General features: G+C 47.5%; 2 protein-coding genes across 8 annotated transcripts in view; both read right to left on the reverse strand.

The window, feature by feature from the left end:
• Positions 1–5,710: 5,710 nt before the first annotated feature.
• Positions 5,711–17,704, reverse strand: Psmd2 (proteasome 26S subunit ubiquitin receptor, non-ATPase 2). The gene is made up of 21 exons (XM_040751066.1): positions 17,529–17,704; positions 17,093–17,149; positions 16,661–16,825; positions 14,215–14,336; positions 13,867–14,091; positions 13,446–13,604; positions 13,171–13,315; positions 12,940–13,000; positions 12,416–12,562; positions 12,179–12,285; positions 11,149–11,276; positions 10,829–10,916; positions 9,307–9,469; positions 9,088–9,189; positions 8,771–8,916; positions 8,436–8,519; positions 7,137–7,305; positions 6,960–7,054; positions 6,708–6,834; positions 6,183–6,301; positions 5,711–6,047 (listed from the first exon to the last, which is right to left on the reverse strand). Exons 1-21 carry the CDS (start codon positions 17,661–17,663, stop codon positions 5,865–5,867), a joined length of 2,727 nt encoding a protein of 908 aa, XP_040607000.1. The 5' UTR covers positions 17,664–17,704; the 3' UTR covers positions 5,711–5,864.
• A 5,804-nt stretch (positions 17,705–23,508) lies between these two features.
• Positions 23,509–27,811, reverse strand: part of LOC101830064 (EEF1AKMT4-ECE2 readthrough transcript protein) — a 34,468-nt gene continuing 30,165 nt past the window's right edge. For 6 of the 7 annotated variants that reach the window (XM_021228126.2, XM_040751068.1, XM_040751070.1 and 3 more), the window contains 7 exons: positions 27,590–27,688; positions 27,413–27,490; positions 26,012–26,115; positions 25,732–25,842; positions 25,542–25,609; positions 25,188–25,378; positions 24,225–25,096 (listed from right to left, as the gene is read on the reverse strand). In XM_021228126.2, coding sequence (XP_021083785.1) covers positions 24,707–25,096; positions 25,188–25,378; positions 25,542–25,609; positions 25,732–25,842; positions 26,012–26,115; positions 27,413–27,490; positions 27,590–27,688 — 1,041 coding nt within the window. In that variant the 3' untranslated portion in view covers positions 24,225–24,706. Of the gene's footprint in view, positions 25,097–25,187; positions 25,379–25,541; positions 25,610–25,731; positions 25,843–26,011; positions 26,116–27,412; positions 27,491–27,589; positions 27,689–27,811 lie in introns of all 7 variants that reach the window. The other variant, XM_005071633.4, reaches the window with a different exon arrangement.

The raw sequence follows: 27,811 nt of genomic DNA on the forward strand, positions 1-27,811 counted from the left end.
CTTTGCGCAAGCATTTATTGAGCGCGTGAGTGCTAAGCGAAGTGCTGCCCGGGAACTGAGAGTACTGAATTTAAACGCAGTCCCGTCCTAATAAATGGTACATTACGAATTATGTAGCTTCTGAAAATGCTGTAGATTTGATCTCTGATAGGCCTATTAACAAAGGAAATTGAATGTTGCACCAAAACAACTGATGCATTCTAACTAAAGGAGCAATTTTACATTCACTGTTTACCAAAAAAAAACAAAAAACAAAACAAAACAAAAAAACAGTTGCTGTAGGGAAAGGCAAAAATCAATCATGAAAACTTTAGGATAACGGAAGAAACAACCCTAAAAGTCGAGTGTACAGGCGCATGTCTGTGATCACAGAATTCTGAAGGCTAAGGCAGGGAGATTGGCGTGATGGTTCACTGGTTAGAGCACTGGCTGCTCTTCAAGAGGACCTGGGTTCAACTCCCATCACCCCCATGGCAGCTCACAATTGTCTGTAACTCCAATTCTATCTGCTCATGCTATCCTTTAGCCTCTTTGGCACCAGGTATGGTAAAACATTCATACAAATAAAATCACTATTTAAAAATAAAAATTTGCGGGGCGTTGGTAGGGCACACCTTTAATCCCAGCACTCTGGAGGCAGAGCCAGGCAGATCTCCATGAGTTCAAGGCCAGCCTGGTCTACCAAGCAAGTTCCAGGACAGGGTCCAAAACAATACAGAGAAACCAAACCCTGTCTTGAAAAACCAAAATAAATAAATAAATATAAATAAAAATTTAAAAATAACAACATTTGAAACCAGCCTAGCTCAAGCTTGAGCTTTTAACCATCTTGTCTTCTTTTGTTGTTGTTTTTGGCTGGGTGTGGTGGTGCACACCTTTAATCCTAGCACTTGGGAGGCAGATCTCTGTGAGTTCAAGGTCAGCCTGATCTGATAAATCAGTTCCAGGAGTCTACACAGAGAAACCTCTCAAAAAATAACAGGCCAGGATTTGTAATACCAGCACCAGAAAGGCAAAGACAGAAAGATGCCCCTGGGGCTTAACAACCAACCAACCAATCTGAATCAGTTGATCTTTTTCTTTTTTTTTGTTTTTCGAGACAGGGTTTCTCTGTATTGTTTTGGAGGCTGTCCTGGAACTTGCTCTTGTAGACCAGAGTGGTCTCAAACTCACAGAGATCTGCCTGCCTCTGCCTCCCAGAGTGTTGGGATTAAAGGCGTGTGCCACCACCGCCCAGCTGAACTCCATATTTATGAGAGATTTTTGTCTCAAGAAAGAATGTTGACAGCTCCCCAGGAAAATACCAAGTGACCTCTGGCCTCCATATGCACACATATGTATGTACAACTGGATAACACAAATATCTGTGTGCACACACATACGTGGGGGCAGGTGTGATATTAGTAAACTAAGATACCACTTCTAAAGACTCAAGCAACAACAGTTTTGAAGGAAGGTAATACACTTAATGGAAGGAACCGGTGAAATGTGGTGCTGCCTGACTTTTCACTTGTGTTGGTGACTGCTATCATGTAGTGTTTCCTTCTCTGCTGGCTTTTTCTTTTTCCCTAAGCAAACTAGTTAATAAAAAATCAGCCGGGCGTTGGTGGCGCACGCCTTTAATCCCAGCACTTGGGAGGCAGAGGCAGGCGGATCTCTGTGAGTTCGAGGCCAGCCTGGTCTACCGAGCGAGTTCCAGGACAGTCTCCAAAACAATACGGAGAAACCCTGTCTCGAAAAACCAAAAATAAATAAATAAATAAATAAAAAATCAGTTGCTGTATGAGTAGATTGGGGGTGGGAGAGCGGTAGGAGAGGAGGGAAGGGAAACCAAAAAAAAAAAAAAGTTAGCCGGGCGTTGGTGGCGCACGCCTTTAATCCCAGCACTCGAGAGGCAGAAGCAGCCTGGTCTACAGAGTGAGTTCCAGGACAGCCTCTAAAACAATACAGAGAAACCCTGTCTGGAAAAACCAAAAAAAAAAACAAAAAACAAAAAAACAGTTGCTGGGCTTGGTGGTGAACGTCTTTAATCCCAGTGCTTAGGAGGGAGAGGCAGCCGGATCTCTGTGCTGGGTCTAAAGGTGTGTGTCACCACTGCCCAACCTAAGTCTTTTTTTTTGTTTTGTTTTGTTTTGTTTTTTGGTTTTTTGAGACAGGGTTTCTCTGTTGCTTTGGAGGCTGTCCTGGAACTCACTCTGTAGACCAGGCTGGCCTCGAACTCACAGAGATCCTCCTGCCTCTGCCTCGAGAGTGCTGGGATTAAAGGCGTGCGACACCAACGCCCGGCCTAAGTCTGAATTTCTACTTAATTTCTTTCCCCATATTTCCCTGGACTCTATATACTTAGCTAAGCAAAACTAAGCATGGTCTCTGGGAACAGTTTTCCTCCTGTTTGCTTTGCTACTCCAACCCACATCATATTGTCTTTGCCTACGTCCATTTTCTCCTGGTCTCAGACTCCCTTGCCTGATCCAGGTACTTATGCACTTTCTTTTGAGGGTGGGGGCAGGCATTATTGGGCACTGAACCTAGGGCCTTGTGCACTCAAAGGCAGACACTCCATTAAGCTATATTCCCTGTCATCCTTTTGTTCGGGACAAGGCCTCACTATGTTGTCCAGGGTAATTTTAAATGCATTATGTAGCCCAGACAAGCAGTGAACCTTGTATCAGACTCACAAGTAGCTGTGGTTACAGGCCTATAACACCTGGCTCTGGCCTTAGGTCATCTCAATGGTACCAAGTACCTCTGTTCACATTCCAGCACAATACTGGTCACAACACAGACACACAATTGCTTTCATGTGACTTTTCATTGCATAATTCAGGGAGGGTGGGGACACTCTGTAGACTAGACTCACCTTAAACCTTGGAAATCCTTATGTCTCAACTTTCTGAGTGCTGGGATTACAGGCATGGGCAAGCACACCTGGTTTACATTTGTTTTAAATATTTCATTACATTTATTGTGTGTGTGTGTGGGGGGGGGGTTATGCATGTTCCAGTCAGCAGACAACTGCTAATAGTTGGTTCTTTCCACCACGTAGATCCAGATATCATATCAAGCTCAAGTCATCAGGTTTGCTGCAAGTACCTTTACCCTGAACCACCTTGCTGGCTTTGGTTTTCATTTTTTTGTTGTTTTTGAGACAGAGTGTCATGTAGCTCAGGCTGGTTTCAAACTAAGTATGTAGCCAAGGATGACTGGTTACTACCTCACCCAATTTATGCAATGCTGGGGATTGAATCCATGGCTCTATGCAAGGCAAGCACCCTACCAATCAGATATACCACTAGCCCACATCAATTTTTTTTTTTTTTTGCAGACAAGGTCTCAATATGCAAACCAGGTTGGTATAGAACTCAGAGATCAGCTTGCCTCTTGTTTCCAAACTTAACTTATTGTCACTATATCTATAAACCTGATAAGGCAATTAATTATATCACTATTAGAAAACAACTGATTCTTCCAGTCAGGAATCACATTGAAGGGGCACAAGAATAGGCTTGCTGACATTCATGGTTAAACCTTTCATACAACTGCCAAGTAAGAGTAAGATGACTTTGGAGACCTAAAGTTACTGTTGCTTCTCCAGCTAAGATCCTAAGTTACTGTGGCACTGGGAGATAGCTGTAGGAGTTTTCCAGTACTGACTACCTGCTCTCAAATAATGGACACAGAGGCTTATATTACTTATAAATTCTCAGCCAATAGCTCGGGTGTATTACTAACTAGCTCTTACAACTTAACCCATTTCTACTAATCGACATTCTGCCACGTGGTTTGTGGCTTTACCTTTCCTCCAGCATGTCCTGCTCCCTTTGCGGCTCCTGGTGACCCCTTCATTCCACCCCTTTGTCCCAGTATCCTGTCTGATTGTCCCACCTATATCCTGCTTTGCTATAGGCCAATCAGCTTATTAACCAATGAGAGTAATACATATTCACAGTGTATAGAGAAGGATTATTCAGCCGGGCGGTGGTGGCGCATGCCTTTAAGACCAGCACTTGGAAGGCAGAGGCAGGTGAATCTCTGTGAGTTTGAGACCAGCCTGGTCTACAAGAGCTAGTTCCAGGACAGCCTCCAAAACCACAGAGAAACCCTGTCTTGAAAAAAAAAAAAAAAGAGAGAGAGAAAGAGGATTATTCTACAGCAGATGACTTGGTGGTTAAAAGCACTGGCTGGACCTGGGTTTGATTCCCAGCACCCAGATGGCAGCTAATAACCATCTGTAACTCTAGTCAAGGGAGATCTGATGCCCTCTGTGGCCCCTTCACACACACCTAAGCATAATATCCCTACACATAAAAGAAGAAATCAAGCCAAGTGTGGTGGTACACACCTTTAACCCCAGCACTAGAGAGACAGATGATTTCTGAGGCCAGCCTGGTCTATATAGTGATTTCCAGTACAGGACTATAATAGAGATACCCTGCCTTGAACAAACAAAAAGGTGGGGGGGTTTGTTTTAAAGCAAGGAGGCCCTAAGTCTCAAATCCCAGAGGCATATTACCATAGTGACTGAGGTATGAGATACTTCAGATCCCAATCCTGGTCTCTACCTCTCATACGTCAGTGAACAAGTCAAAACCTCTAGGGAAAATATAGGTGTATACTCACCTCTGAAATTGCTGCCGTCTCAGAAACACAAACAAGTTATTCTCCCAACACTGACAGCACCTATTGAGTACCAGTTACTATTCAGAGATTAATTCAAGGTAAGTGCTGCATAAACATTACCTATGATTATTTGGTAGGATGATATGCTACTCCTACTGTCAGACACATACATCTACAGGAGACCAGGCCCCACAGTAGAGGATTATACTTGTACCACCCACACTCAGAATGAATGTCGCCCATCAACAGTGACTCCTTTCCCAGGAAGACGCTGGTCCTCTCCCCTGTGACTCCACTTGCCCAGTCAAAGACAAGTTTTCTGATTTCTACAACAGCCCAGAGATGCTAGCATGACCAGACCACTCAAAGAGCAGCCTCCTAAGAGAACACAGGGTGGATCATAGGAGATAAAAACACAAAGCAAGACAGAAGGGAGTGGGGCTGTACATTCTTGGGCATCTAAAGTCCAAAGTCAGAAAAAGACGGGTTTGAAGGGAAAAGTGCACAAAATCCTAAGTCCTTTGAAGGCTGGCTCTAAGAGTTTACACACAAAAAGGTACAGATAAATTTTCTAGAGGATTCTTTAAATCTAGATGTGGTGATGCACGATCTGTAATCTTAGCATCCTCAGAGGTGAAGGCAGAAGTATTATGATCTCAAGGCCAGACTTAGATATTAAAAGACAGAACTTGGGGGCTGGAAAGATGGCTCAGCGATTAAGAGCACTGACTGCTCTCCCAGAGGTCTTGAGTTCAATTCCCAGCAACCACATGGTGACTCACAGCCACCTTGAATGAGATCTGGTGCCCTCTGCTGGCATGTAGCCAGAAGATTGTATATATATAAAAAAAAAAAAAAAGAAAAAAGAGAGAGAGAGGGAGACAGAACTTGGAAGCAGAGGCCAAAGTTCCCTTGAGTTTGAGGCAAGTGTTGTCTACACAAGAAACAAAATAAAATTCATCAAATCCACCAACTTCTTAGGGACTATGAGCTTAGCTGCCTTTAGGCTCAGTGTTAACTTGAACAATGCTTTCTCACATCCTCTCCAGTCTAAGGCCAGGCTATGACACCCAGTAAACAGACAGTGACCTTGGGGATAAAGGTCTTTATTCAACAAAGTTATCTTACTCAGTAACAAAACAACAGGAGGTAACAATTCCCCCAAAGATCTGGAACAGTAGCCACCACTGGCAGGCAGTATGGCCTGCTAAAAATCAGCTGCAGCCAGGGTCTCTAGTGGCCACTTAAAGGTCATAGTTGGGGTTCTTCCGGAGTATAACAAAACCTTCCAGAATGGGGGTAACAGGAAGAAACTCCTCAGTGGCCAATTCTGCCCGTTCCCCATGGGCCAACAACACTGGAGTTGTGTGTGTCTGGAACCCTGTGATCGTTTTAGGCTTCCCAGCCTGGCCCACCACATCCACTGCCTGTGGGATGAGAAAATTGAAATAAAGGGTTTCCAGAAGGGAGAAAAGCAGTATCCCCAACCCCCTCTCTGCCCACACCAGTATTTCAACTTCTATGTATCCCCTGAGCCCACCTTTTTCTACCCAGTTCCTCACCTGACCCACACGGACAGAAACTGGCAATGGTCGCAGTTCCTCATCAAATGTAACCAGCATTCGGGGCTGCATGGCAGCCACCAGCCCGTACAGTACATAGTGTGATTTGCCTAGAATGACTGAGGGAGGGAGCACAGAGAACAGAGCTGTAGACACTGGGGCAGGTCAGGCCTGAACTTCAGGAACCCATCCCAGTCGTGACCCACTAACCTACTGTGGCATACATGTTCCTTGTACATCCCACTACTAACCCAAGATGCGTCTCCCCTTCGTTCTTCACATCCCTAGCCCTGAAAACCACTTTTCCTAGCCCATCAGATTGACCTTCCGAGTAGATTCACCTTCAAATCTTTTGGGCCAGATGAAGACTGAGAGAAGTTAAGGTCTCATAAGGCCTCCCACAAGCCCAATGAACCTAGAAAAACAACTAACTTGGGATCTTGACCCTGACTGCCAAGGTAGCTCTGCTAGGGACAGACACAAGGCACATGTGCCAACCATGCACTGTTTCCAACAGGAACTCACTGTTTCGGACGTCCAAGAAGGAAACAAGCACAGTGAGCAACCCAGCCACAGCTACTTGACTCATGAGCTGCCGATCACTGTGGTAGGGGCAGAGGGTCAGGGTGCCCTTCCCTAAATGTGTAAGGCCCTGCAAAACAAACAAGTGTTAAGTGAGGAGTCATAGCTGAGAAGACATCTCCCCTCCTGGGCCGCCCTGCATCAGCACAGGTACTGCTGTTGCCACACGAGAAAAAGGAGACTCCTGTTCTTTACCTGTGCCAAGCGCACCATGAAGAGGTTATTGGGGTCCTTGGCATGATATTGGGCTAACTGACGTAGCATTGCAGCCAGACGAGCATTATTGGTACCTAGAAATATGAGACATTACAAACCCTTACAAAAAGAACCTTGGATCTTCCAGTCTGCTCAAGATCTTTTACCAGTACTTACCACTGCCCACCATGCCCATGGCAAAAATGGAGTTATAGGAAACTTCTGGATCAGCATCGTGAGAGAATTTGCTTAGCGTATCCAGGATGTTGAGTCGTGGATTTGAAACAGAGATTAGTGCCAGTGCTAAAGGTACAGCCCGGCGGAGGGTCGGCTCCCCATACCTCAGCTGGCGATAAAAAAGAAACAACAGAATGGGAGAAGAGGGAAAACAAGCTCAGGCAGGGCTGAGGCAGTTCCCTGGGTAAAACTGCCTGCGAGAGGAGTTGAGTTTAAATACCTGGAACCCATATAAAAACAGAATAGCAGAGAGCTGCAGTTCCAATGCTCCTACTAGGAAAAGGAGTACAGACAGAGAGTCTCTGGAAGCTCTTGGACCAGACAGCCTGGAAGCTCTTGGACCAGACAGCCTGGTGTACTCAGAGGAGAAGTGTAAGTTGCCATGGGGGTTTGAGTAAGAATGGCCCCCACAGGCTCATATATTGGAGTGCTTGGTCATCAGAGAGTGGCTCTACTCGACAGACTAGGAGGTGTGGCCTTATTGGAGGATATGTGTCACTGGGGATCGGCTTTGTAGTTTCAAAAGCCCAAGCCAGACCCAGTGTCTCTCTGTCTGCTGCCTATGGATCCAGATGTAGAACTCTCAGCTATTCTCTAAGTGGTTCTCAACCTGTGGTGGGTTGCAACCCCTTTGGGGTTGAATGGTCCCTTGACAGGGTCACCTAAGACCATCATGCTTCCCACCATGTTAATAATGGACTAAACCTCTGAACTGTATGTAAGCAAGACCCACTTAAACGTCTTCCTTTATAAAAGCTGCCGTGGCTCTGAGTATTGGTGGCCCACGCCTTTAATCCCAGCACTCGGGAGGCAGAGGCAGGCGGATCTCTGTGAGTTCGAGGCCAGCCTGGTCTACAGAGCGAGTTCCAGGACAGCCTCCAAAACAATACAGAGAAACCCTGTCTCAAAAACAAACCAAACAACCAAACAAGCAAACAAAAGCTGCCATGGTCATGGTGTCTCTTCCCAGCAATAGAACACTACGTAATAAGACAGAGATCCTGTCTCAGACAAAGTCTAGGCACCTCTAGCATGCACATGAATACATATGGCAAGTCAAGTTCAACTATAGGAATAGGCTAATGGGTCAAAAGAGACTTGCTTCTCCAAGAAACCGAGCCATCAAAACTAGAATTAGCCAAGGTTAAGGTATAGCACGGTGGTGAATCACAGCCATGTATGTTTAAGGCCCTGGGTTTAAAATATACCCACTCTTTCTAGTCTATTCTTGCTACTCACCAAGTGACCAAAGGTTCGCAGTGCCATCTCTGCACCGATCTCTTCCCCCATGGCAATAAGTGCAATCCCCAGGACAGCTACTCCCTGCAATTCCAGAGGCACAAGAACCCAGTAAGTTCCAGGAACAAAACCCAAGTCACCCAACTTGACCCACAACTCATCTACCAAGAGTTATCCTATAGGGGACACTTTGCCCTTCCCGGACAAAGCTCAGTCCTGTCATTCTGACATGTGACAGTACCCGAGGGAGGAAGTGGAGGCCAAAACAAAGCTAAGTCCACTCTCCCTCTCCTATCTATGCTTGTCTTTTCTCAGAGTGCATGCTGGTCCCACACCTGATGTGCTCCCATGTCAGCAGGGGCTTCTTTCTTGTCCTTGTCCTTCTTGTCCTTCTTGTCCTTGTCCTCCTCCTTGTCCTTGGAGTCAAAGTGCTCACTACAGATGTGGAGGAGCTGCTGCACCTTCAGCACATTCCCAGAGCCTTCAGTGGGGCAGTGAGTGAAGAGGGAAAAATGAGAAGACAGCAAGAAAAAACATACCCTGCAAATAGGGGAAGCCTTAAACATCTGGAGGGCAGGAAGAAAGACAAAGGAGCAACAACCCGAGGAGAAAGGGACAAGGGAAGCAGAGCTGGGGGGGCTGAGGCACAGACCTGCATAGGCACACACATCCACCAGAGTGTTGGCAAAACTTCGGAATGGCTCCGACACAACCTCCAGTGCAGCTAGGATCGCCTCGATAGCTTCACCCTTCCCTACAGGAGAGGCAAGGGCCCAAGGACGCTGGCTTGTATCCAGCTCACTCTGATGCATAGACCCTCCAACTGTGTCCAATTACTGTCAGCCCTTTGATAAAATAAACATCCTCTCACCCAGGTGATTGAGGCCCAGGCCAAGAGGAAGCCAACGAGCATAGGTATCCTTGAGCTCAGTTTCAGATTTCTCCATGATAGTCTGAAGGATGGTAGAAGTGACATCTCCATTGCAGGATCCCACTGCTATCATTCCACAAGCTAGAGCCGTCACACCTGCTACCTACAAATAAGAAAGCTAACATTACACACAGTAAAACTTCCTTTCCTTTTCCTTGTGTGAGACAGGGTCTCACTAGGATAGCCTGGGAATCCAGCGATCTCCCTGTCTTTGCCAGTGTGTGCTGGATTCAAGGTGTGTACCACCATACCCAACCACAGTAAGCTATTAAAATGCTTGCTTATGTGCCTTTATTCAAAACCTAACTCTACTGACCCACTGTAAGTTATTCTCCCTAACCACACTGGGTAACTGATTTCTGTAAAATCAGTGAATACTTAATATGTCAGACACTGTGCTAACCCATTTGTACATTCTTATTTTATTACATTTACTCATTTAGTATTTGCATACACACAGTACACATGTGAGATCAGGGAACAATTTAAGTCAGTTCTCCCCTTCCACCAATCATCAGGCTTGACTGCAACCCCAACAGCCCTAGCTTTGCTTACCTCTAAACACAGTCCTTACAACTCCATAAAACAGGTGACAGAAAAGAATGAAGCCTAAGGAGAGTGAGTTAACTGTCCAGTATCTTGCGCTTGTAAGCACAAACAGCAAGATTTGTGCTTGGATCTTTTTAGCTCTCAAATCTCTGCTTTTGACAATTATACAATATTTATCATTAAAATGGCTCTGCATAAGCAAGAAAAACTAAGGTTAGCTAATGACCAGAAGTGAGAATCACTGCTGAGGCTTACATCTAGAATGTTCCCCAAACCACATTCAAGAAGGCATGGATCTCTGACATGTTAGGCGGTGGCACTCTTGGGAATCTTGGCAAGTTGTGGAAACTAAGGGGCAGGGCTCATTAGGAAGCCTTTGAAATCATTAGGGGGTTGGTTCCTTAGAAGGGGACAGTGAGGAAAAAAATTTTAAGCGGGGAAGAAGGACCCTGGCTCCTCCCTCTGCTTCCTTGCTTGCTGCTAAAGTGAACAGCTTTGTCCCACCATGTGTTTCCCACCACGATGTGTTGCTCTGTTCTAGGGACAGAAAGCTGGCAGCACAGCCATCAATCCTTAACTTCACTGAGATTCTCCTCCTTACAGACCAAGTGGTTTGACTGGGGTTTCCAAGGCTGGAGCACAGTACAATATAAGACGACACCAAGCCTCATCAGGGCTTTAAATTCCAGTCTGCCTTCCCCCTTTGGGGGAGTGGGGGGTAAGATTACAGGGTACTTAATACACAGTTTTATTCTGTAGCCCAGGCTGGCCTGGAACTCACTGAAATCTTCCTGCCTCAATTCCCGGAAGCACTGAGATAACAGACATGAGCCATTAAGCACAGCTTGAAATTGCAGTTCTAAGCGGATTTTTAGTGAGGTGTCCACTACCTTTCCACTATAGAAAGACTCACCTCCATGCTGGACTTGGAATCTCCCATCACAGGTAGCAGCAGTGTTAGGACATCTTCCCGATTAGAGCCAGCATAGGCCAAGCCTAGCCTACAAAGTCAGGAGATAAAGTCCCCAACATATACTCAGGAACACAGCAAAGAAGAACAAAATAGAACCAATCAGCAACACATTCACCAAGAGCCAGATACTTAATTGCAAATTGTAGTCTTTGGCAATGACTTCTCTAGAGTTTATAAGCTGAGCACTAACAGAAAGAGCAGCAGTCTCAGAAACCTAAGAATTTAAAAATAAATAAGGAAAGAGCAGCAGGAAACCTTACCCAAAGATGGAACCAAGTCTCATGGTATTGCTGTTATGGAGAACGTAATCCGAAAGCAGCGCCAGGGCAGGGTCACACTCATTCCGGACCCCAGAGTTCACGATCCCACAGGCAAGGAGAGCTCCTGACTGCAAAGAGCAAGTAGAATCTTAAGCTACCTCCCCTCTTAACTACAAAGTGTGCAGCAGGACCTCTCTATGGTACCTGCCTTACCTGAGTGAAAAACTGGGCATGCCTCATGTGGTGCTTTGAACTGAGAATGGTCCGCATAGACTCATATATCTGAATGCTTGGTCCCTACTTGGTGGAATTGTTCTGGGCAGGATTAGGAGGTGTGGCCTTATTGGAGGAGGTGTGTCATTGGAAGTGGGCTTTGAGGTTTCAAAAGCCCAGGACAGGCCCGGTGCCTTTCTCTGTCTCCCATGAGCAGATAAGAAGTGAGCTCTCAGCTACCATTTCAGCAACATTCCTGCCTGCTGTTGCCATGCTCTCCACAATGATGGTCATGGGCTGACCTTCTGAAACTATAAGCAAGCCCCCAACTAAATACTTTCTTTCTTTTCAATTTTGTTTTTTAGAAACAAGGTTTCTCTGTGTAGCCCTGGCTGTCCTGGAACCTGCTCTGTAGAGCAGGTTGGCCTGGAACTCAGAGAGATCTGCCTGCCTCTGCCTCCTGAGTGCTGGGATTAAAGGCATGTACCACCACTGTCCAGCTAAAATGCTTTATAAGTTGTCTTGGTCATAGAGACAGATAGTAACTAAGCCATCTCATTAAAAAAAAAAAAAAAGGAGCCGGGCGTTGGTGGCGCACGCCTTTAATCCCAGCACTCGGGAGGCAGAGGCAGGCGGATCTCTGTGAGTTCGAGGCCAGCCTGGACTACCAAGTGAGTTCCAGGACAGCCTCCAAAGCCACAGAGAAACCCTGTCTCGAAAAACCAAAAAAAAAAAAAAAAAAAAAAAAAAAAAAAAGGGGGGGCACTAGAACATGAAAAGAAAAAGTCTACAGTGAGTAAGCTTTGCCCAGACTAACCTTGATATAGTCCTCAGAGGAGTACAGGTACTTGTCAATCTGGGTGAGGCCACCATCCACATCCCACAGCAGAATCATGCCAAGGGACGCAGCAGCACTTAACATCCCTACGACAAGGAAGACTATCAGCTTTAGAAAGGCCTACCCAAAGGAACTTATAAAGGATTCCCCTGGAAACTGTACTGTGGATCCTTCTCAGGTAACACCTGAATTCATGATAAAAAGAGAAAATTATACCATGATCCTTGTTCTTGTAAAGCCATTTGTTGCCATCATCAGTCAGCAGTTTATCTTGACCAAAGGCTGCATTCACAAAGCCATTCACAAAAGAAGAGGCCAGGTTCATCCGGGCAGAGTCTACCTGAGAGCCACTGCCACCAAACCCTGCAGGGGTAAACAAGAGGAGGTTAGCATAGGGCCTGAAAGACCACAACCTGGTAGGCAGCCCTTGATTTTGTTTTGTTTTCCAGGACAGGGTAGCCGTGTGTATCTCTGAGTATCCAGAACTTCTGTAGACCAAGTTGACCTTGAACTCAAGACATCTGCCTGCCTCTGCCTCTAACAAGTGCTGGGATGAAAGGTATTTGCCACCACTACCCAGCCTGAGTCTCTGATTTTAAGTTAGTATCATAGTCTAAGTTTCCAACAGTGACCTGGACATAAAGCGTATGGGAATTTGAAGTTCTTTTTAAGTGGTTTAGTCAGGCCATTATTCCCAATGCAAACAGCAGTCCCTCCAGTCCCCACACAGAGCTACTCACTGTTATTCTCTAGGTGGGTTTTATAGATGTCATCAGGCACCTTGGGCTCCATGATGTCCAGCTAAAGAGAAATCAGAAGGTCACAATGCCTCCCCAGTATCCCCTAGCTGTCCCTTCTGCTATCCAACTGAATAGCAGCTTTAACCAGGAGTCCAGTGAAAAGTATTAGGGAGGTAGAATGACAGGTGGAATTTCAACAAAAAGCTTTGGGCCAAGAGCAGAGAATCTCACCTCCCGAGCTAAGGCCAAGAAGTTGCTGTTGAGCTGTACATTGGACATGATTTCTGTGAGATCCTCATACTCCTCTACATCTTCACTCAACTCCAGGAAGACTCCATGGCGACCCAGCATGAACGCCATCTGCTTCTGTACCACCCTGTGAGGAAAGCCATCACACCTGCTCATTCTCACTTCCTGTGCTCCCACCAGAAACTGTCAAGTCCCTGACTTTTCACACAACGCTCATGCACAAACTTATTCCTTCCTTTACCAACTTCTCTACATACACATCCTTGCAGGAGGTGAAAATGTCTTCTACCAGTTCCATGTCATTGAGCATCAACGCCAATCTCAAAGCTTCAGGGAAACGGCTGAACTTTCGGAACACACCCAAGGCACAGCGCAGTAGGGCAGAGTTCTCTGGTTCTGGTACATAATTCACACAACTACATAGGAAAAGATGTAAAAATTCAGAAAGTGCATTTCATTTATTTAATTCCTTTATTCAAATATATACCAAATGCATGTTCTTAGGTACTATGTCCCAAGATAACTAAGGAGATACAAAGTTTCTGTCCTCAAGAAGTTCATGGCATCAGCAAGTGACTACAGCCTAAGATGACCCTAAGATCCGCTGGGAGAAGAAGCCTAATGAGAGCAGTGCTGAAGAAGGCGGGCCTGCTACCCTCCTCTGCCATGCTCACTTACCTGGTGAGATAGAGGCAGACCTTTGAGTACGCATTCTCATCTATGTCCTTTTCCAGCATATCTACCTGCTCAATCTCCATGAGCAGGTCACAAGCCTCATGCTCTGCGTTATGAGCCATATTGTAGGGGACAATCTCCTTCACCAAGGTAAGGAGTGGCTCCCGCTGTGCCTTCTCTGCATCATCCAGCTCCTGCCACTCCTTGGCCACTTCTCCTGCCAGATGTCTGTGCACAAACACAATCATTACAGAAGCAGGTCTCTGGGGAATTCAACACATTGATATTTTCCCAAACCAACAGAGTTATGCCTACAAGTCCCTTCACATTTCCAGGAAGAAACTGCCTTACCTGACATACTCATGACCCCATGATGCCAGTTCCTCCTGGGAGCCCACTAGCCGATACTTGAGGCATTCACGCTCACCACTCATGGTCATGGCCAAAACAGATATGATGTCAGCAGCAAAACACTGTAAAGAAACCAATCTTTTAAGGCCAAACCCAACAGTTTAAGGAAAACAGTATGTGACAATAAAGAAGTAAGATCACTGTCCTCAAAATTCACCCATAAAATTTCCATGTGATCTGAGCTAAGCCTCAAAGAAAACCTAAAGCTAGTGTTGCTAGCTCTCTCCAAAGCCAACCTAACTGAAGGGTAATAAGCAATGTAGAATTGAAGAAAGAGAAAGGCTCCTGAGCTTGAATTTATGGAGACACTGGTTCTCATTACATCACTTAGTTTGGCCGCTAAGAAATGCTAAGTGACTGGGATTATGCATCATAACCAGCATAAATTTTAGTTGTAATAGTAAATTATTAAAAGGTTTTAATAATGGGGCTGGAGACCTGGCTCATTGGTTAAGAGCACTGGCTGATCTTCCAGAGGTCCTGAGATCAATTCCCAGCAACCACATGATGGCTCCCAACCATCTGTAATGAGATCCGGTGCCCTCTGCTGGTGTGCATGCATACATGCAGGTAGAAAACTGTACACATAATAAGTAAACAAGTTTTTTTTAAAAAAAAGCTTTTAGCCAGGCGTTGGTGGCGCACACCTTTAATCCCAGCACTCGAGAGGCAGAGGCAGGCGGATCTCTGTGAGTTCAAGGCCAGCCTGGTCTACAGAGTGAGTTCCAGGACAGCCTCCAAAGCCACAGAGAAACCCTGTCTCGAAAAACCAAAAAAAAAAAGCTTTTAATAAGCTGGGCAGTGGTGGTAAGGACTTTTAATCACTCAGGAGGCAGAGGCAAGCAGGTCTGAGTTTGAGGCCAATCTGGTCTATAAAGCGAGTTCTAGGACAGCCTGGGGTGTTACAGAGGAAACCCTGTCTCAGAAAAACAAACAAACAAACAAAAAGTGTTCAATAAAAAAAAAGACCCATAATCTATGAGTCTGAAGAACTAGCTCACAGTTAATAAACATGTTGCTCTTGCAGAGGAACTGAGTTCAGTTCCCAGCACCCATGCAAGGGTTCACCACAGTCTTACTCATCCAGTTCCAGGGGATCGGTTCCCTGATTCTGGCCTGCACAGACACTACATGCAGGTCGTGAGCATACACCATACAGGCAGGCAAAACAACCATCCACATAAAGTAAAAATAAATCTTTAATAAAAATTTCCAGCACTGAGAAGGCAGAGGCAGGCGGATGTCTGAGTATGAGGTCAGCTTGGTCTACAGAGTGAGTTCCAGACAGGCCTGGCTACAAAGAAAAAATAATGATCTATTTCAATTAAGCAACTGCTTTCTGATAGATGTAGGAGGTCAAGGACAAAAGCAAGCCAATTAGGAGACTACTCAATAGTCCACTAGAAACCAAGACTTCTGGGGTTGGAGAGATGCTCAGAGGTTAAGAGCACAGGTTGTTCTTTCACAGGACCATGGTTGGATATTCCCAGTGTGCACATGGCAGCTCAGCAGTGCTTGCAACTCAGGGGTCTGAGGCCCTCTTCTGGATCCCACAAGCATTGCAGGCACACACTGCCGACACACATGCAGGCAAATACCCACACACACAACAAACAATAACTGAAAGAAAAAGGAAAGCCAGGCACACTGGCTTATGGATGCCTCTAATCCTAGCACTCCAGAGTCTGAGGTAGGAGGAGGAACACCACAAATTCAAGCCCAGTCTAGGCTACACAGTGAGTCTGAGGCCAGACTGGGCCTCAAGAAATAAATAAGTTAGAGTGGCTAGAGATGTCAAGAGTTAAAAGCACTTTCTGAATGATCATGAGGATCAGAGTTCAAATCCCAGCACTGATGTAACATGACAGGCATCCCACACACCAAACACCTCTAAACACCAAGGGTCTCTATGCATGCACAGGTGTGGCCTCTAGGTGTGTGTGTGTGTGTGTGTGTGTGTGTGTGTGTGTGTGTGTGTGTGAGTGAGCGCTCACACAAAATAACATATAAACAACATAAAATCTTAACAGTTGGAAACACATCATGCCAAGAAAACCTCAAGGTCTTCTAAGGAGCTGGGGAGCATTCAAGAGCTGTTCTGATTATCATGAACTTTTGTGCTAGGTCAGGTCTACTGGGCTTTCAGTGATTTACCATGGGTCCTGTTGTCTAGTTAAAAAAGGGTTCTTCAGCCGGGCAAAGGTAGCCCACGCCTTTAAACCCAGCACTTGGGAGGCAGAGGCAGGCAGCTCTCTGTGAGTTTGAGGCCAGCCTGGTCTACAGAGTGAGTTCCAGGGCAGCCAAGGTTACACAGAGAAACCCGGTCTCAAAAATTAAAATAAACGAATTCTTCAACTGCACAGACACCCAGCATATTCTGAATTACCTTATTCTCCCCAGGGGCCATGTTCTCATAGATTTCCTTCAGTTTGCCATAGTGTGGACGCAGAAATTTGAGAGGCTTGGGTACTGAAGTCATGGACGTTGTAGAAGAACGAATCTGTCTTCTCAGTTCCTCCAGGGCTGGTCGGTATAGGGATGTATCCTTCTCCTGATCAGGGAATGTCAAGGCTCAGACCGAAAGGGGTCACATTCCCTCATATCACAACCACAAATCATAACAGACTCCTAGCCCATGATTCCTAACCCCTGTACATTGCCCGAGACACAAGTCGCCATCCAAATGTCCTCTGTAACTCTTTTCCCTAGCATTACCACAACTATCATGTGAAGCCTAGTCGTTGCCTCGAAGTGACATAGAGCAAGCAGGTGGGAAACATCCAAACATACTCCCCACTCAGGTAACATCTTGACTCACCCCGAGTCGCTCCACGAGCATCTCCAGTTCATCTTGAAGTTGTTTGTCCTCCTCAGACTGGAAGGTGGGGGAAGAAGCTCATTAACCCTAATCACATTCTCCTCCCATTCACCCTGGGACAGGTGGAGAGAGCACCCCAGGAGGGCCCAGATGGACCAGAGACGGGAGTGGGATCGGAAGCAACCCTGCTGGAAAGGCAGTCTAGCCATGCAGGCTCTGCTTGGAAGTCGTTCTAGAAAATTATGGCAAAGACCCAGGAAGTGGTGGCGAGGCCCGCAGGGAGTGGCAGTGCGCAATGAGGGGGACATAAAAGCAGGGTCTCCCTATTCTGTGTCCCCCGGGTGCGGTGGGTCGTAGGGAGTCGGGCCCGAGGCCTTCAAGTCAGCAGTGACTCAGCCCGAGGCCTCTTCCCCGGGCTCCCGAAGCTGAGCCTCACCAGCTCCTGTTCTTTGTCTTTGTCCCCGGCATCCCGCCGCTCCTTGCCGCTCGACTTCTCGTCCGCGCCAGCGGGGGCCGTCGCTGAGGGTTGCTGGGACTGCACCGGCGTCTTGTCTCGTCCACCCTCCTCCATCTCCGCCACCACTGCCGGCCCGCTGCGCGCGCACCTGCTCGCACCGCCCCTTTTCCCAGACGGCCTCGCGCGTCATCCTCCAGACCGGAAACGCCCCGCGGATTCCGGGCCCGGGCCTTGCCCACCGAGGCAGGCCTGGAATAACAGTTCCGGCCTTCCGCGCTGGTGACGAGAGTGGCACTTCGGCGTCGCTAAGCTGTTGGGAGTGCTCAGTGGCGATGCCTAGCTCTCCTCACCGCAGCTGGATGCGTGGTGCGACACACGGACAGGACTCTTGACTGAGACCAGGGTGACGGCAGTGTGATTATGTCTAGCCTCCCAGCACTGTGGAATAGCCACCGCAAGACACCCCCGCCCCCGAGAGTGCGCGACACTACCTGAAGCTCACTTATTTATTAGTACAGGCTAGCCTCAGACTCGCTATATAGCAGAGAATGACTTTAGACCTCATGGTCCGGCCTCTGTCCGCGGAGTGCTGGGATTTCAGGCCTGAGCCACCAGCCCTGCTACTGCTGGTCTTTAAAACTTACCGCTTTTGCACTCTGTACTGGACTCCAGGCATAACCATCCATATCCCCTGTCAACGACTTCTCCAACCTTTTGACAGAAATTGGATAGCCCGTAGCCGCTCTGCCTGTTCTGTCTTTAGGACGCCCGTACATTTCCATGCTTGCTTGAGTTCTCTGTAACGGATTTCTATCTGTTCAGTCAGTCGCATACCAATCAGTATGTTGGAGATAATTTGTCATAAAACAGTTTGTCTAACAGCTGATGAGTCCAGATGAGTATATAAAAACTTGTTGGGATATACTACAACTTTTTTGTAGGTATAAATTGTTTTGAAATAGAAACTTGAAAAGATGGGGGAACTTAAACTTTAGAATTTATGATACTAAAGCCAAATTCTTCCATGACCAGCTATGGGTTTTTTGTTTGTTTTGATTTTTGAGACAGGGTTTCTCTGTATTGTTTTGGAGGCTGCCCTGGAACTCGCTCTGCAGACCAGGCTGGCCTCGAACTCACAGAGATCTGCCTGCCTCTGCCTCCTGAGTGCTGGGATTAAAGACATGCACCACCACTGCCTGGCACAGCTGTGTTTTTTGATTAAGCTTTCTAAACTCAGCCTGTTTTCACCTATGTGAAATATAAAAAGGTTTTGTCATAAGAATAAAACTAGTCAATACATAAATGTGCCTAAAGCAGACTTGGTGACCCACACTTTTAATCCCAACATTTGGGATTAAATTAGGAGGCAAAGGCAGACATATCTGTGTTCAATGCTAGCCTGGTCTACATAGTGAGTTCTAACCCAGCCAGGAATTACACAGTGAGACCTTGTCAACACTGTCTTTAACGGTGTCAACAGTTACACCGTAAGTCTGTGGCACTTACTCCCCACAAGTCCCATAGACCATCTAACAGAAATCCCAATGCCAGGCATAGGAAACCTTCTTCAGAGTTGTCGATCAGGGGAGCCCAAAAGACCCCTATTGGCCTTGGTTGCCTTCCAGAACTTGAAGGTAAGGCTTTATTACTGAGGGCACCCCACACTTCACAGGACTTGGAGGAACTGAGAGGAACTGACCTGGAAGCCTTTTGTCCCTGGGAACTAGCTCTCAGTGTCTGAAGGTGTTACGCAAGCTGCCAAGGAGAAGAGCAATCAATAGTCCTACCCAGCGGTAAAGTGTATGAACCGCAATGACCAGATCAGTGTGACAGTCCCCAGGGTGCAGTAGTGGCACTTATATTTTGGGAGTAACCAATAACCACCTAATTGGACTTGAGAACAGCTCAATAGGAGGGAATTTATGCCAAGTACTGAAAACTCAGCCATTAAGGATTGCCACTGGGGCTACATAGTGAGGCTGTGTTCCTATTTTCTGTATGTTTTCTAAAAGTCAAATGTTCTGTGGAGATTTTTTACTGTTAACTTTAGAAACGAAAGCAGATAGCTGGGCGGTAGTGGTGCACACCTTTTATCCCAGCACTCTGGAGGCAGAGGCAGGGGGATCTCTGTGAGTTCGAGGCCAGCCTGGTCTACAGAGTGAGTTCCAGGACAGCTAGGGCTACACAGAGAAACCCTGTCTCGAAAAACAAAAAACAAAAGAACAGACAGCAGATGTTTCATTCACCCTTTTATTACTGCTACCCAGGTGGAAATTATGTCCCTTTCATTATACTGACCATCCTAAACATTTCACATTTCTGAATATTCTCCACCCCTCCAAGCTGTTTTCCTTTTAAGGTGGTTTTTCCATCTGTAAGGAATGCCCTTCAGTTGGGAAATTCTGCCGTTCTCTGAGCTCCCGCTCAGTGATATCGTCTTTTCCTTCCTTGTCTCTCGGTCTGTGCGTTTCTTTCCTGAGCTCCTGCTGTACCCCACATGTATGTATCACACCTTGCACTCTGAGCTCTTGGGGGGCAAGGACTTACATCTGGTTAATCTTTGTATCCCTAGTGCCCAGCTAGTGCCTGGTCTAAGGCAGGCCTTAGCAAATACTTAGCAGATGGCTGGGTGGTTTTGCACTGGTCTTTAGGTCATCTTTGTATATAATAAGAATTTGGGATTTCTCTCTGAAGCCCAGAACAGTGTCAGTGTCCTCCACTGGTGAACCACGGGAGGCCCTTTGAAATTGTGCTTATTTTTATGAAGTATTTATTTGTTATGTATACAGTGTTCTGTCTACATGTATCCCTACATGTGGTTGCTGGGAATTGAACTCAGAAGCTCTGGAAGATCAGCTGGTGTTCTTAACCTCTGAGCCGCCTCGCCAGGCCCATGTCTAGAGTTTTATCAGGGTAAAATCATGTTTCTTGGCAGGCTTCCTCATTGTGGTTGGGGCTGAATTACCCAATGGGATAGCACAGATGGGCCGGTGGTGCTCATCTTCTCTTCTGCCTCAACACAACAGGGTATACAACCGAAGCATCATTCCTCAACTTGACAAGGCTATTAGGGGTGAAATCACATCTAACTGAGGTTCACCTTGCTTGACCTCTGGAACCAGGTGCCTGCAGAGTGCTCCACAAAGAGGCACTCCATGCTTAAACTTTGGTTCACTGTGTGTAACTTTCTTGTAGCTACCTGGTTGTACAGGTGCCTGGCCCGGGAGGCCTGTGTTGCATGGAAATACACCTGGTGCTGGTGGCAATCCCACTCAGCCTGATGAATCTGGCTGGAAGACAGATGTCTGCATTTGACTTACAAGACTAACTGCCAGTGATTAAGAGCACCTGAGTCCCAGACGTGTCTTTTTAGCACAGTGTGTATGGCCTGATATTGGAAGTCCTGGAATCTTTTCCCATTCTCCCCACTGTTCCCTTCTGTTTGTCATGAAACACAGACTGTGGTGTTACAGGCACTTAAGAGTTCCTTTTTGTCAGACAGGGCTGGCCTCGAGTTTTTATCTGTAGCTGAGAATGGCCTTGAACTTCCGACCCTTTGCCCACCTCATGTACTACAGTTATGCGAATGCGTGCACGTCAGAGTGGAATTCTTTGGTTGTTGGCCCTCTTCTTCCACCCACATGTGGGTTCAGGGCTCAAACTCACGTTAGCCATTGGGCCATCTCACTGGCCCCAATCAGGGGTTTTGTCTTATTTTGTTTAGACAAGGTCTCATCATGTAGCCAGCTGAAATCATAACAACAAGCAAAACCCCTGCTTCTGCCCCCTCCCAAGTGCTGGGACTACAGGTGTCTGCTAGATAATCACTCCTGGCTCGATCCAGGTCTAAAATCAGGCATCGAGAAGCACCTCGTGAGGTTAGTATGCTCTAACATGTGAGTCTTACCCCTGCTCAACAGCCAAGCTCCACACATTCTTTATTAGTATGTCTTTGGGTTCTGGAATTTGCAGAGCCCATAAATTCATTTTTCCCCACTATGCAGATGAACCTAGGACCTCATTCAAGCTAGGCAAGCAGTGTACCACTGAGATATAGCCTTAGGCCTTTTACATTATTTTGAGACAGTGTCTTGCTAAGTTATTCCAACTGGCCTCTGACATATGATCCTCCTGCCTCAGCCTCCCAGATAGATGGATTAAAGTCCTATATCATTAAGCCTGGGTTGAATTTCCCTTGCAAAGCATTGAAGCTGAATGGTCTCAGAAATCATCTTATCCAACTCGCTTATTTTACAGACTGTTGAGACACCAAGACCTGAAGAGGGGCTGAGCCCTGCCTGGTGTCATCCACTAGTGGGTGACAGAAGCTGGCAGCAGAACTAGTTCTCCAGAAATGACAGCTCTCCTCTTCCCAATACATTTTGCCAACTACAATGTAGTTGAGTTTTGGGGTTCAGATTTAGCAGTGTGTCTCAGTGGTTCAAAAGACATCTTGCTCCTTCGGTAGTGTAACTGCCCTCCTTCAGTAAGCAGCTAGCTTGTCCAGGGAACATGACATGACCCCATATGGGGACAGTGTGGTCCACTGAAAAAATTGGGGTAGGACACAGGTTGTGGGGTATTTACTAGTGACATACCCAAGAGACCAGAGACACCAGAGGCAATTATAACAAGTCCTCCTGCTCTTTGCCAAACTGACAGACTCACCTCTGCTTGCACCTCCAGGGGCATTCATGTGATCAGACTCTGCCCACTGTTTTGGTGTCATTCTCGTTTTACAGATGAAGAGACTGAGGGTTAGGTCATACTAATCAGAGCCTCCGTTTCAATCCAGATTTCCTGGCTGCAGTAAAGTGGTTAGGGTTAGTTTTGCATCATGGAAGCAGAGCCCTGGTAGAATTACCATGGCTGTGGGGATTGATGAGCTTGTGAGGTTAAAAGTGAAATAACTGGAGACCCCGAAGAACAGAAAGCATTTCATCCCAGTGCCTGGGGCACACTCTACTGGTAGCCAATATATCATTCTAAAGTAAATTAAAAAACAGTAAGAGTTGGGTGTGATGGCACACACCTTTGATCCCAGCAGTTTGGAGGCAGAGGCAGGCATATCTTTGAGTTCAAAGCTAACCTGATCTACATAGTGAGATCCAGGGCAGCCAGGACTATATAGTGAGACCCTTTCTCAAAAACACAAAAGCCAAGCTGACCTGACCACTTACTTCCCGGATTCAGTAGCAGGTTGGCTACAGAGGCAGTGGGGAGCTGCAAACCCTTCCAGCTGTGGAGAATGTACCATAGCGGCATAGATCCAACTGGGCTCTTCTCTCCACCTTTGTCTCTTTGGGCTTCAAATCTCAGTCCCCCATTTCTGCAAGTGAGTCAGTATCTAAAGAATTACTACTGGCCGGGCGTTGGTGGCCCACTCCTTGAATCCCAGCACTTGGGAGGCAGAGGCAGGCGAATCTCTGTGAGTTCGAGGCCAGTTTGGTCTACAGAGAGAGTTCCAGGACAGGCTCCAAAGCTACACTGAGAAACCCTGTCTCAAAAAAACAAAAAAAAATTACTACTGTTGTTGTGGTAGCTTGGATGTAATTCCGCCCCTCCCCATAAGCTCATGGGGGGAGTGCCACTATTAGGAGGTGTGGCCTTGTTGGAGGACATGTGTCACTGTGGGGGTGGGTTTTGAAGTTTCATACATGCTCAAGTCACTCCCAGTCTCTGTTCATTTCTTGTTGCCTTTGGGTCAAGATGCAGGACTCTCAGCTCCTTCTCCAGCGCCATGTCTGCCTGCCTGCCACCATGTCCCACCATGACGATAATGGACTGAACCTCTAAACTGTAAGCCACCCCAATTAAAGGTTTTCTTTATAGGAGTTGTCGTGGTCATGGTATCTCTTTACAGCAATAGGAACCCTAGCTAAGGCAGCTGTACTTGCTCAAATATTGACTGGATGAGAGGATGAATAAGGAAAGAGAGGACTGAAGGAAGAGACCGGTTGACTGATATGGATCTATTTATTAGCAAAGGGTCCTAAAAAGCCAAGACCACACCCTCCCCACCCTCTTCCCTGCAAAAATAAACTCTTTCCTTTTCTCTACTAGGTCTACTTTTCTGCTTGGCCCAGGGACAATCAGCCATCCCTAAGACTCACACCCTGAAACACAGGGAACCAGCACGAACTATATACATTCACATTTCTCCTCTCACCCGAGATAACCCTTGGCCTTCCACTGAGTCCAGTTGCTCTGTCCTTGAGGGGAGCCGCAGTACTAGGAGCATGAGGAACATGGGTGGGGGAAGCTGAGGGTGGGATGAAGGGAATTGAGTTCATTTCCATACAGTACTGAGTATGCCTGGGGAGAGATGGGCACGCCCCCGGCGTATCCTTTTGGCCCCCAAATTGAGTAAGCTTGAAGAAGCCAGAATTCTCTCTGTAGGAACTGGCACTTCAGCCTAGACTTCCTCCAGGGTGACACATGAAAGGATGTCACAGTGAATGGTGGGATCTCTGCTAGAGGCACAGGCACCCTCAATGCAGAGGCACAACGTGGTGGTGGTGGGGACTAGATTCCTGTCACTTGTGGTGTGGAGAGACAACCGTAGCGGCCGATCTTTACTTTCTCCTAACTCGGAAGCCTCAGCCCCTGGCCACAGTTGCCCGTCTCTCTCCCAACCCAGGTCTACCACACCTCGCATAGCTGCCCTGGGTTCATGGGGGAGCCGGCAGGGCAGCCGAAGTGCCGAAGGAAGTCACGGGAGTTGGAGAGAGTGCCCAGCACTCGGAAACGGGCAGGGCTATGGGGGTCGGTCACCAGCCCCTCGTGAGAGCTCTCTGGTGTGCGGACCGAGCACCACACCTGCGGGCCAGGACAGACATGGGGACACATGGGGTCTAGAGTGGAGCTGAATTAGGCCATAGCTTCAGCTACAGCAGAGCCATCTTGGTCCAGCTGGTGAGCTCAGGAGTTGTCAGGGCGACTGCGGGAGGCTTGGCCAACTCCAAGGGAGGGGAACATGCCTCCTCAGTTCCCTGAAGCCTCTAAAGAACACCTGGACCCTGGGTGTGGCTGTGGGGAAGGCTTTAAGAATGTCTGCTGTGGTGTAAAGTACTTGAAAGAAGCCCTGCCTGGGTACTAACTCTACTTCTAATTTTAATCCCTAGGTAACCACGAACAAGCCATTTTGTATTCCCAAGCTACAGTTTCTCTCTCCACATTCCCCCATAGTAACAGGAGGGGATCTTTGCTTGTTCCGGGTGCACTCCACTAAAGCCAGCGGCCCTTCCCTTCAAACAAAATCCTCCTGAAGACTTCACTCTCAGGCTACTTGCCTGGGCTCTGGACACCAGGCTTTCTCTCAATGCACTTCCCACGTGGCCGCTGTGGGCCCCATTTCCCAGCGCCTTTCCTGCATGACCCCAACTTTTCCCAATGGCATGCTTTGGAGGGAGTGGACAGGAGACACACCCAGTTCTCCCAAGGGGCCATACCTGGGCAAATCCCACAAAGAACAGCTGGTGATTGGTGAGCCCCACGGCAGGCAGCTGTTGCTCCTCCCCATGCGTCCTTAGCCACGCTTTGTAAGCCTAGGGGACAATAAGAAGCAAGTCGCCACCGCCTCGCCTGCTCACTTTACCAGGCACCCTTCTCCACAGCGGGGAGACCAGGGCCACTCACTTTGTAAGCGGCCTTAAGGCCTCCATTATCGGCAATGTTTTCCCCCAGTGTCTGCAGTCCGTTGAGCCTCTCTCCATTGACCTGGTACTGGTTGTACTGTTCTTCCATGCAGGCTGTATGGTTCTGGAAAGCTGTCAGGGACTCATTCTGCCACCAAGGACGCAGATTTCCCTCTTTGTCATACTCACGCCCTGACAAGAAATCATCTTTGCATCCCACCAACAAGACAACTCACCCACAGGGGAACAAATGCCCCAACCAACGTAGACCAGAAGATACCAGGGTCCCCAGGCCTTGTCCCCACCCTCCCCAACCCCTGCAGTAGCCACTGGAAATTATAGGCCAGGCCCCCACCTTGGTCATCAAAGGCATGTGTCAACTCGTGGCCCATCACCACGCCGATGCCACCGAAGTTCAAGGCCCTAGCAGATGAGGGACGCTGAATAAAACCATAGCGAGAGCTTCTCCTGTCCCTCTATCTCTTCTCCCAGCTCCCCCGCATGACCGGGCCCCACCACCCAGACCCCCAGGGCCTCAGACACACTTTGGGTGGTTGTGAGCATAGAAGGGGGCCTGCAAGATGCCAGCAGGGAAGACGATTTCGTTCTTGGTTGGAAGGTAGTACGCGTTCACAGTCTGCGGCGTCATGCTCCACCTTGGGGAGGAAGATGCAGCCTGGGCCCCTTCTGCTCCTCATGCTCCCCAGCCCGACAGCCCAGGTCTGCCCTGCCTGGCTCCCGAAGGGCCTTGGGCCGCTGCTCACCCCACCCCGGGAGCCCTGGTCTACCTCTCCGGCTGCCCCATGTGCACCCTCCCATTCTCACTGGTCTCGGCTGGGAGGTTTGCGGAGCTGGTCAGCCATCACCTTAGCAGAGAAGTTGTACAGGTTCAACATGTTTTGGAAGAATGAATCTTCAGAGACTTCATACTGTGGGAATAGTGGAAGGGAGAGAGCAAGTGACAACATGTTGGAGGTGAGAGTTCCAGTCTCCTTCACTGTGAAATGGAAGGAAACAGCTAACTGACGACATTTTAAAGGTACTTATACTTCAAGAGCTTTTTTCTTTTTTTTCCTTTCTTTTTTTTTTTTTTGGTTTGAGGAAGGTTTTCACTGTTAGTATTTACTATAAGTGTGGGGACAACAGACCTTGGGCAGAGACCCACTTTCCCATCAGCCTGGGAGTAGGCAGCTGTAAGACAATGTTTACTAAAAACAATACAATGTCCAGGGCAATAAGTTCCTGAAAAGGGCTGGCCCATGGGAACCGCCCTATCCTAGACCTTTTCCAAAAACTAACCCCCTCTTCTGACCACCACCCAAGTCAGCCTCTGGTGTCAGGGTATATAATAACCAGCCAGAGTAGGAATAAAGGAGAGCCTTCTTGAGGAGCCTTCTGGTCTGTGCCATCAATCCCAACACCCTCCGCACATTCTTGGATACAGGCTGCGCAGAGGGTGCGGCAATAAGGACTAGGCTAGCCTTGAACTTACAGAGCTCTACCTGCCTCTACTTCCTAAGTGCTGCTGGGATTAAAAATATGGGCCACCACCATTCCCCCTCCCCCACTTACAAGGTTTCTCTGTGTAGCCCTGGCTGTCCTGGAACTTGCTGTGTAAACCAGGCTGGCCTCGAACTCAGAGATTCACCTGCCTCTGGGATTAAGGGTGTGCACCACCACTGTCTAGCATTTTTTAAAAGATTTATTTAGATTTATTCATCACATACACAGTGTTCTGTCTGCATGTATGTCTGCAGGCCAGAAGAGGGCACCAGATCTCATTATAGATGGTTGTGAGTCACCATGTGGTTTCTAGAAATTGAACTCAGGGCCTCTGGAAGAGCAGGCAGTGCTCTTAACCCCAGAGTCATCTCTCCAGCCCCTCCCCCCAGGCCATTTTTTTAATCATACATTTCTTTTGTTCTTATCACCCTGTGAGGTGAGTACTGTTAAAACCCCATTTTACAGATGAAAATGAGGTTCAAAGACACCCTATCCAAACTTACCCAGAGTAGGAACATGATCGAGTTAGTCTGCACTCCAAAGCCCTACACTCAGTAATGCTATATTTTACTGCCATCTGGCCCATATCTGGCCAACCCACATACTTAAGCAATCTAATTGCTTGTGTCTACTCTACAGAGGCTACCTTGAACTTCGATTACTGAGGCTGGGGAATAATGGCTCCTGATTCTGAAGGTTAGTGCTGTGAAAAAAGGTACTCACCCCATCATAAACATCATCCAGCTCTTTGGGCTCCAAGATGAAGTCAGGGAAACCGATCATATCATAGATAGCATCTGCCTGAAGAGACTACGTTAAGGATTTCCCTCCCTGTGCCCAGCAAAACCGTATCCTCTATTACCACCTCAAGATGGCGCCCCAAACACAGCCATGGCTCACTTTCTCCTTGGCTGCCAGCCGGGTCTTCTCGTCCATCCAAACCAGCTCTTCCAGGGTCTCCTCAAAAGCAGACCGGATTTCACTGATCATCCCCTCCGCCTGGGAGGGAAGGTCACAAGTCAGCCTCCCCCACACTTACTGCCTCCCGGCTCCCCATCCACCCTCAGCCACCATCTGGGTCTATCCCGGAGTCCTGGGATTATGAAGACTCCTGAAAAGGCT

This window comes from Mesocricetus auratus, unplaced genomic scaffold, assembly GCF_017639785.1.
Source record: "Mesocricetus auratus isolate SY011 unplaced genomic scaffold, BCM_Maur_2.0 Super-Scaffold_100008, whole genome shotgun sequence".
Lineage (NCBI taxonomy): Eukaryota > Metazoa > Chordata > Mammalia > Rodentia > Cricetidae > Mesocricetus > Mesocricetus auratus.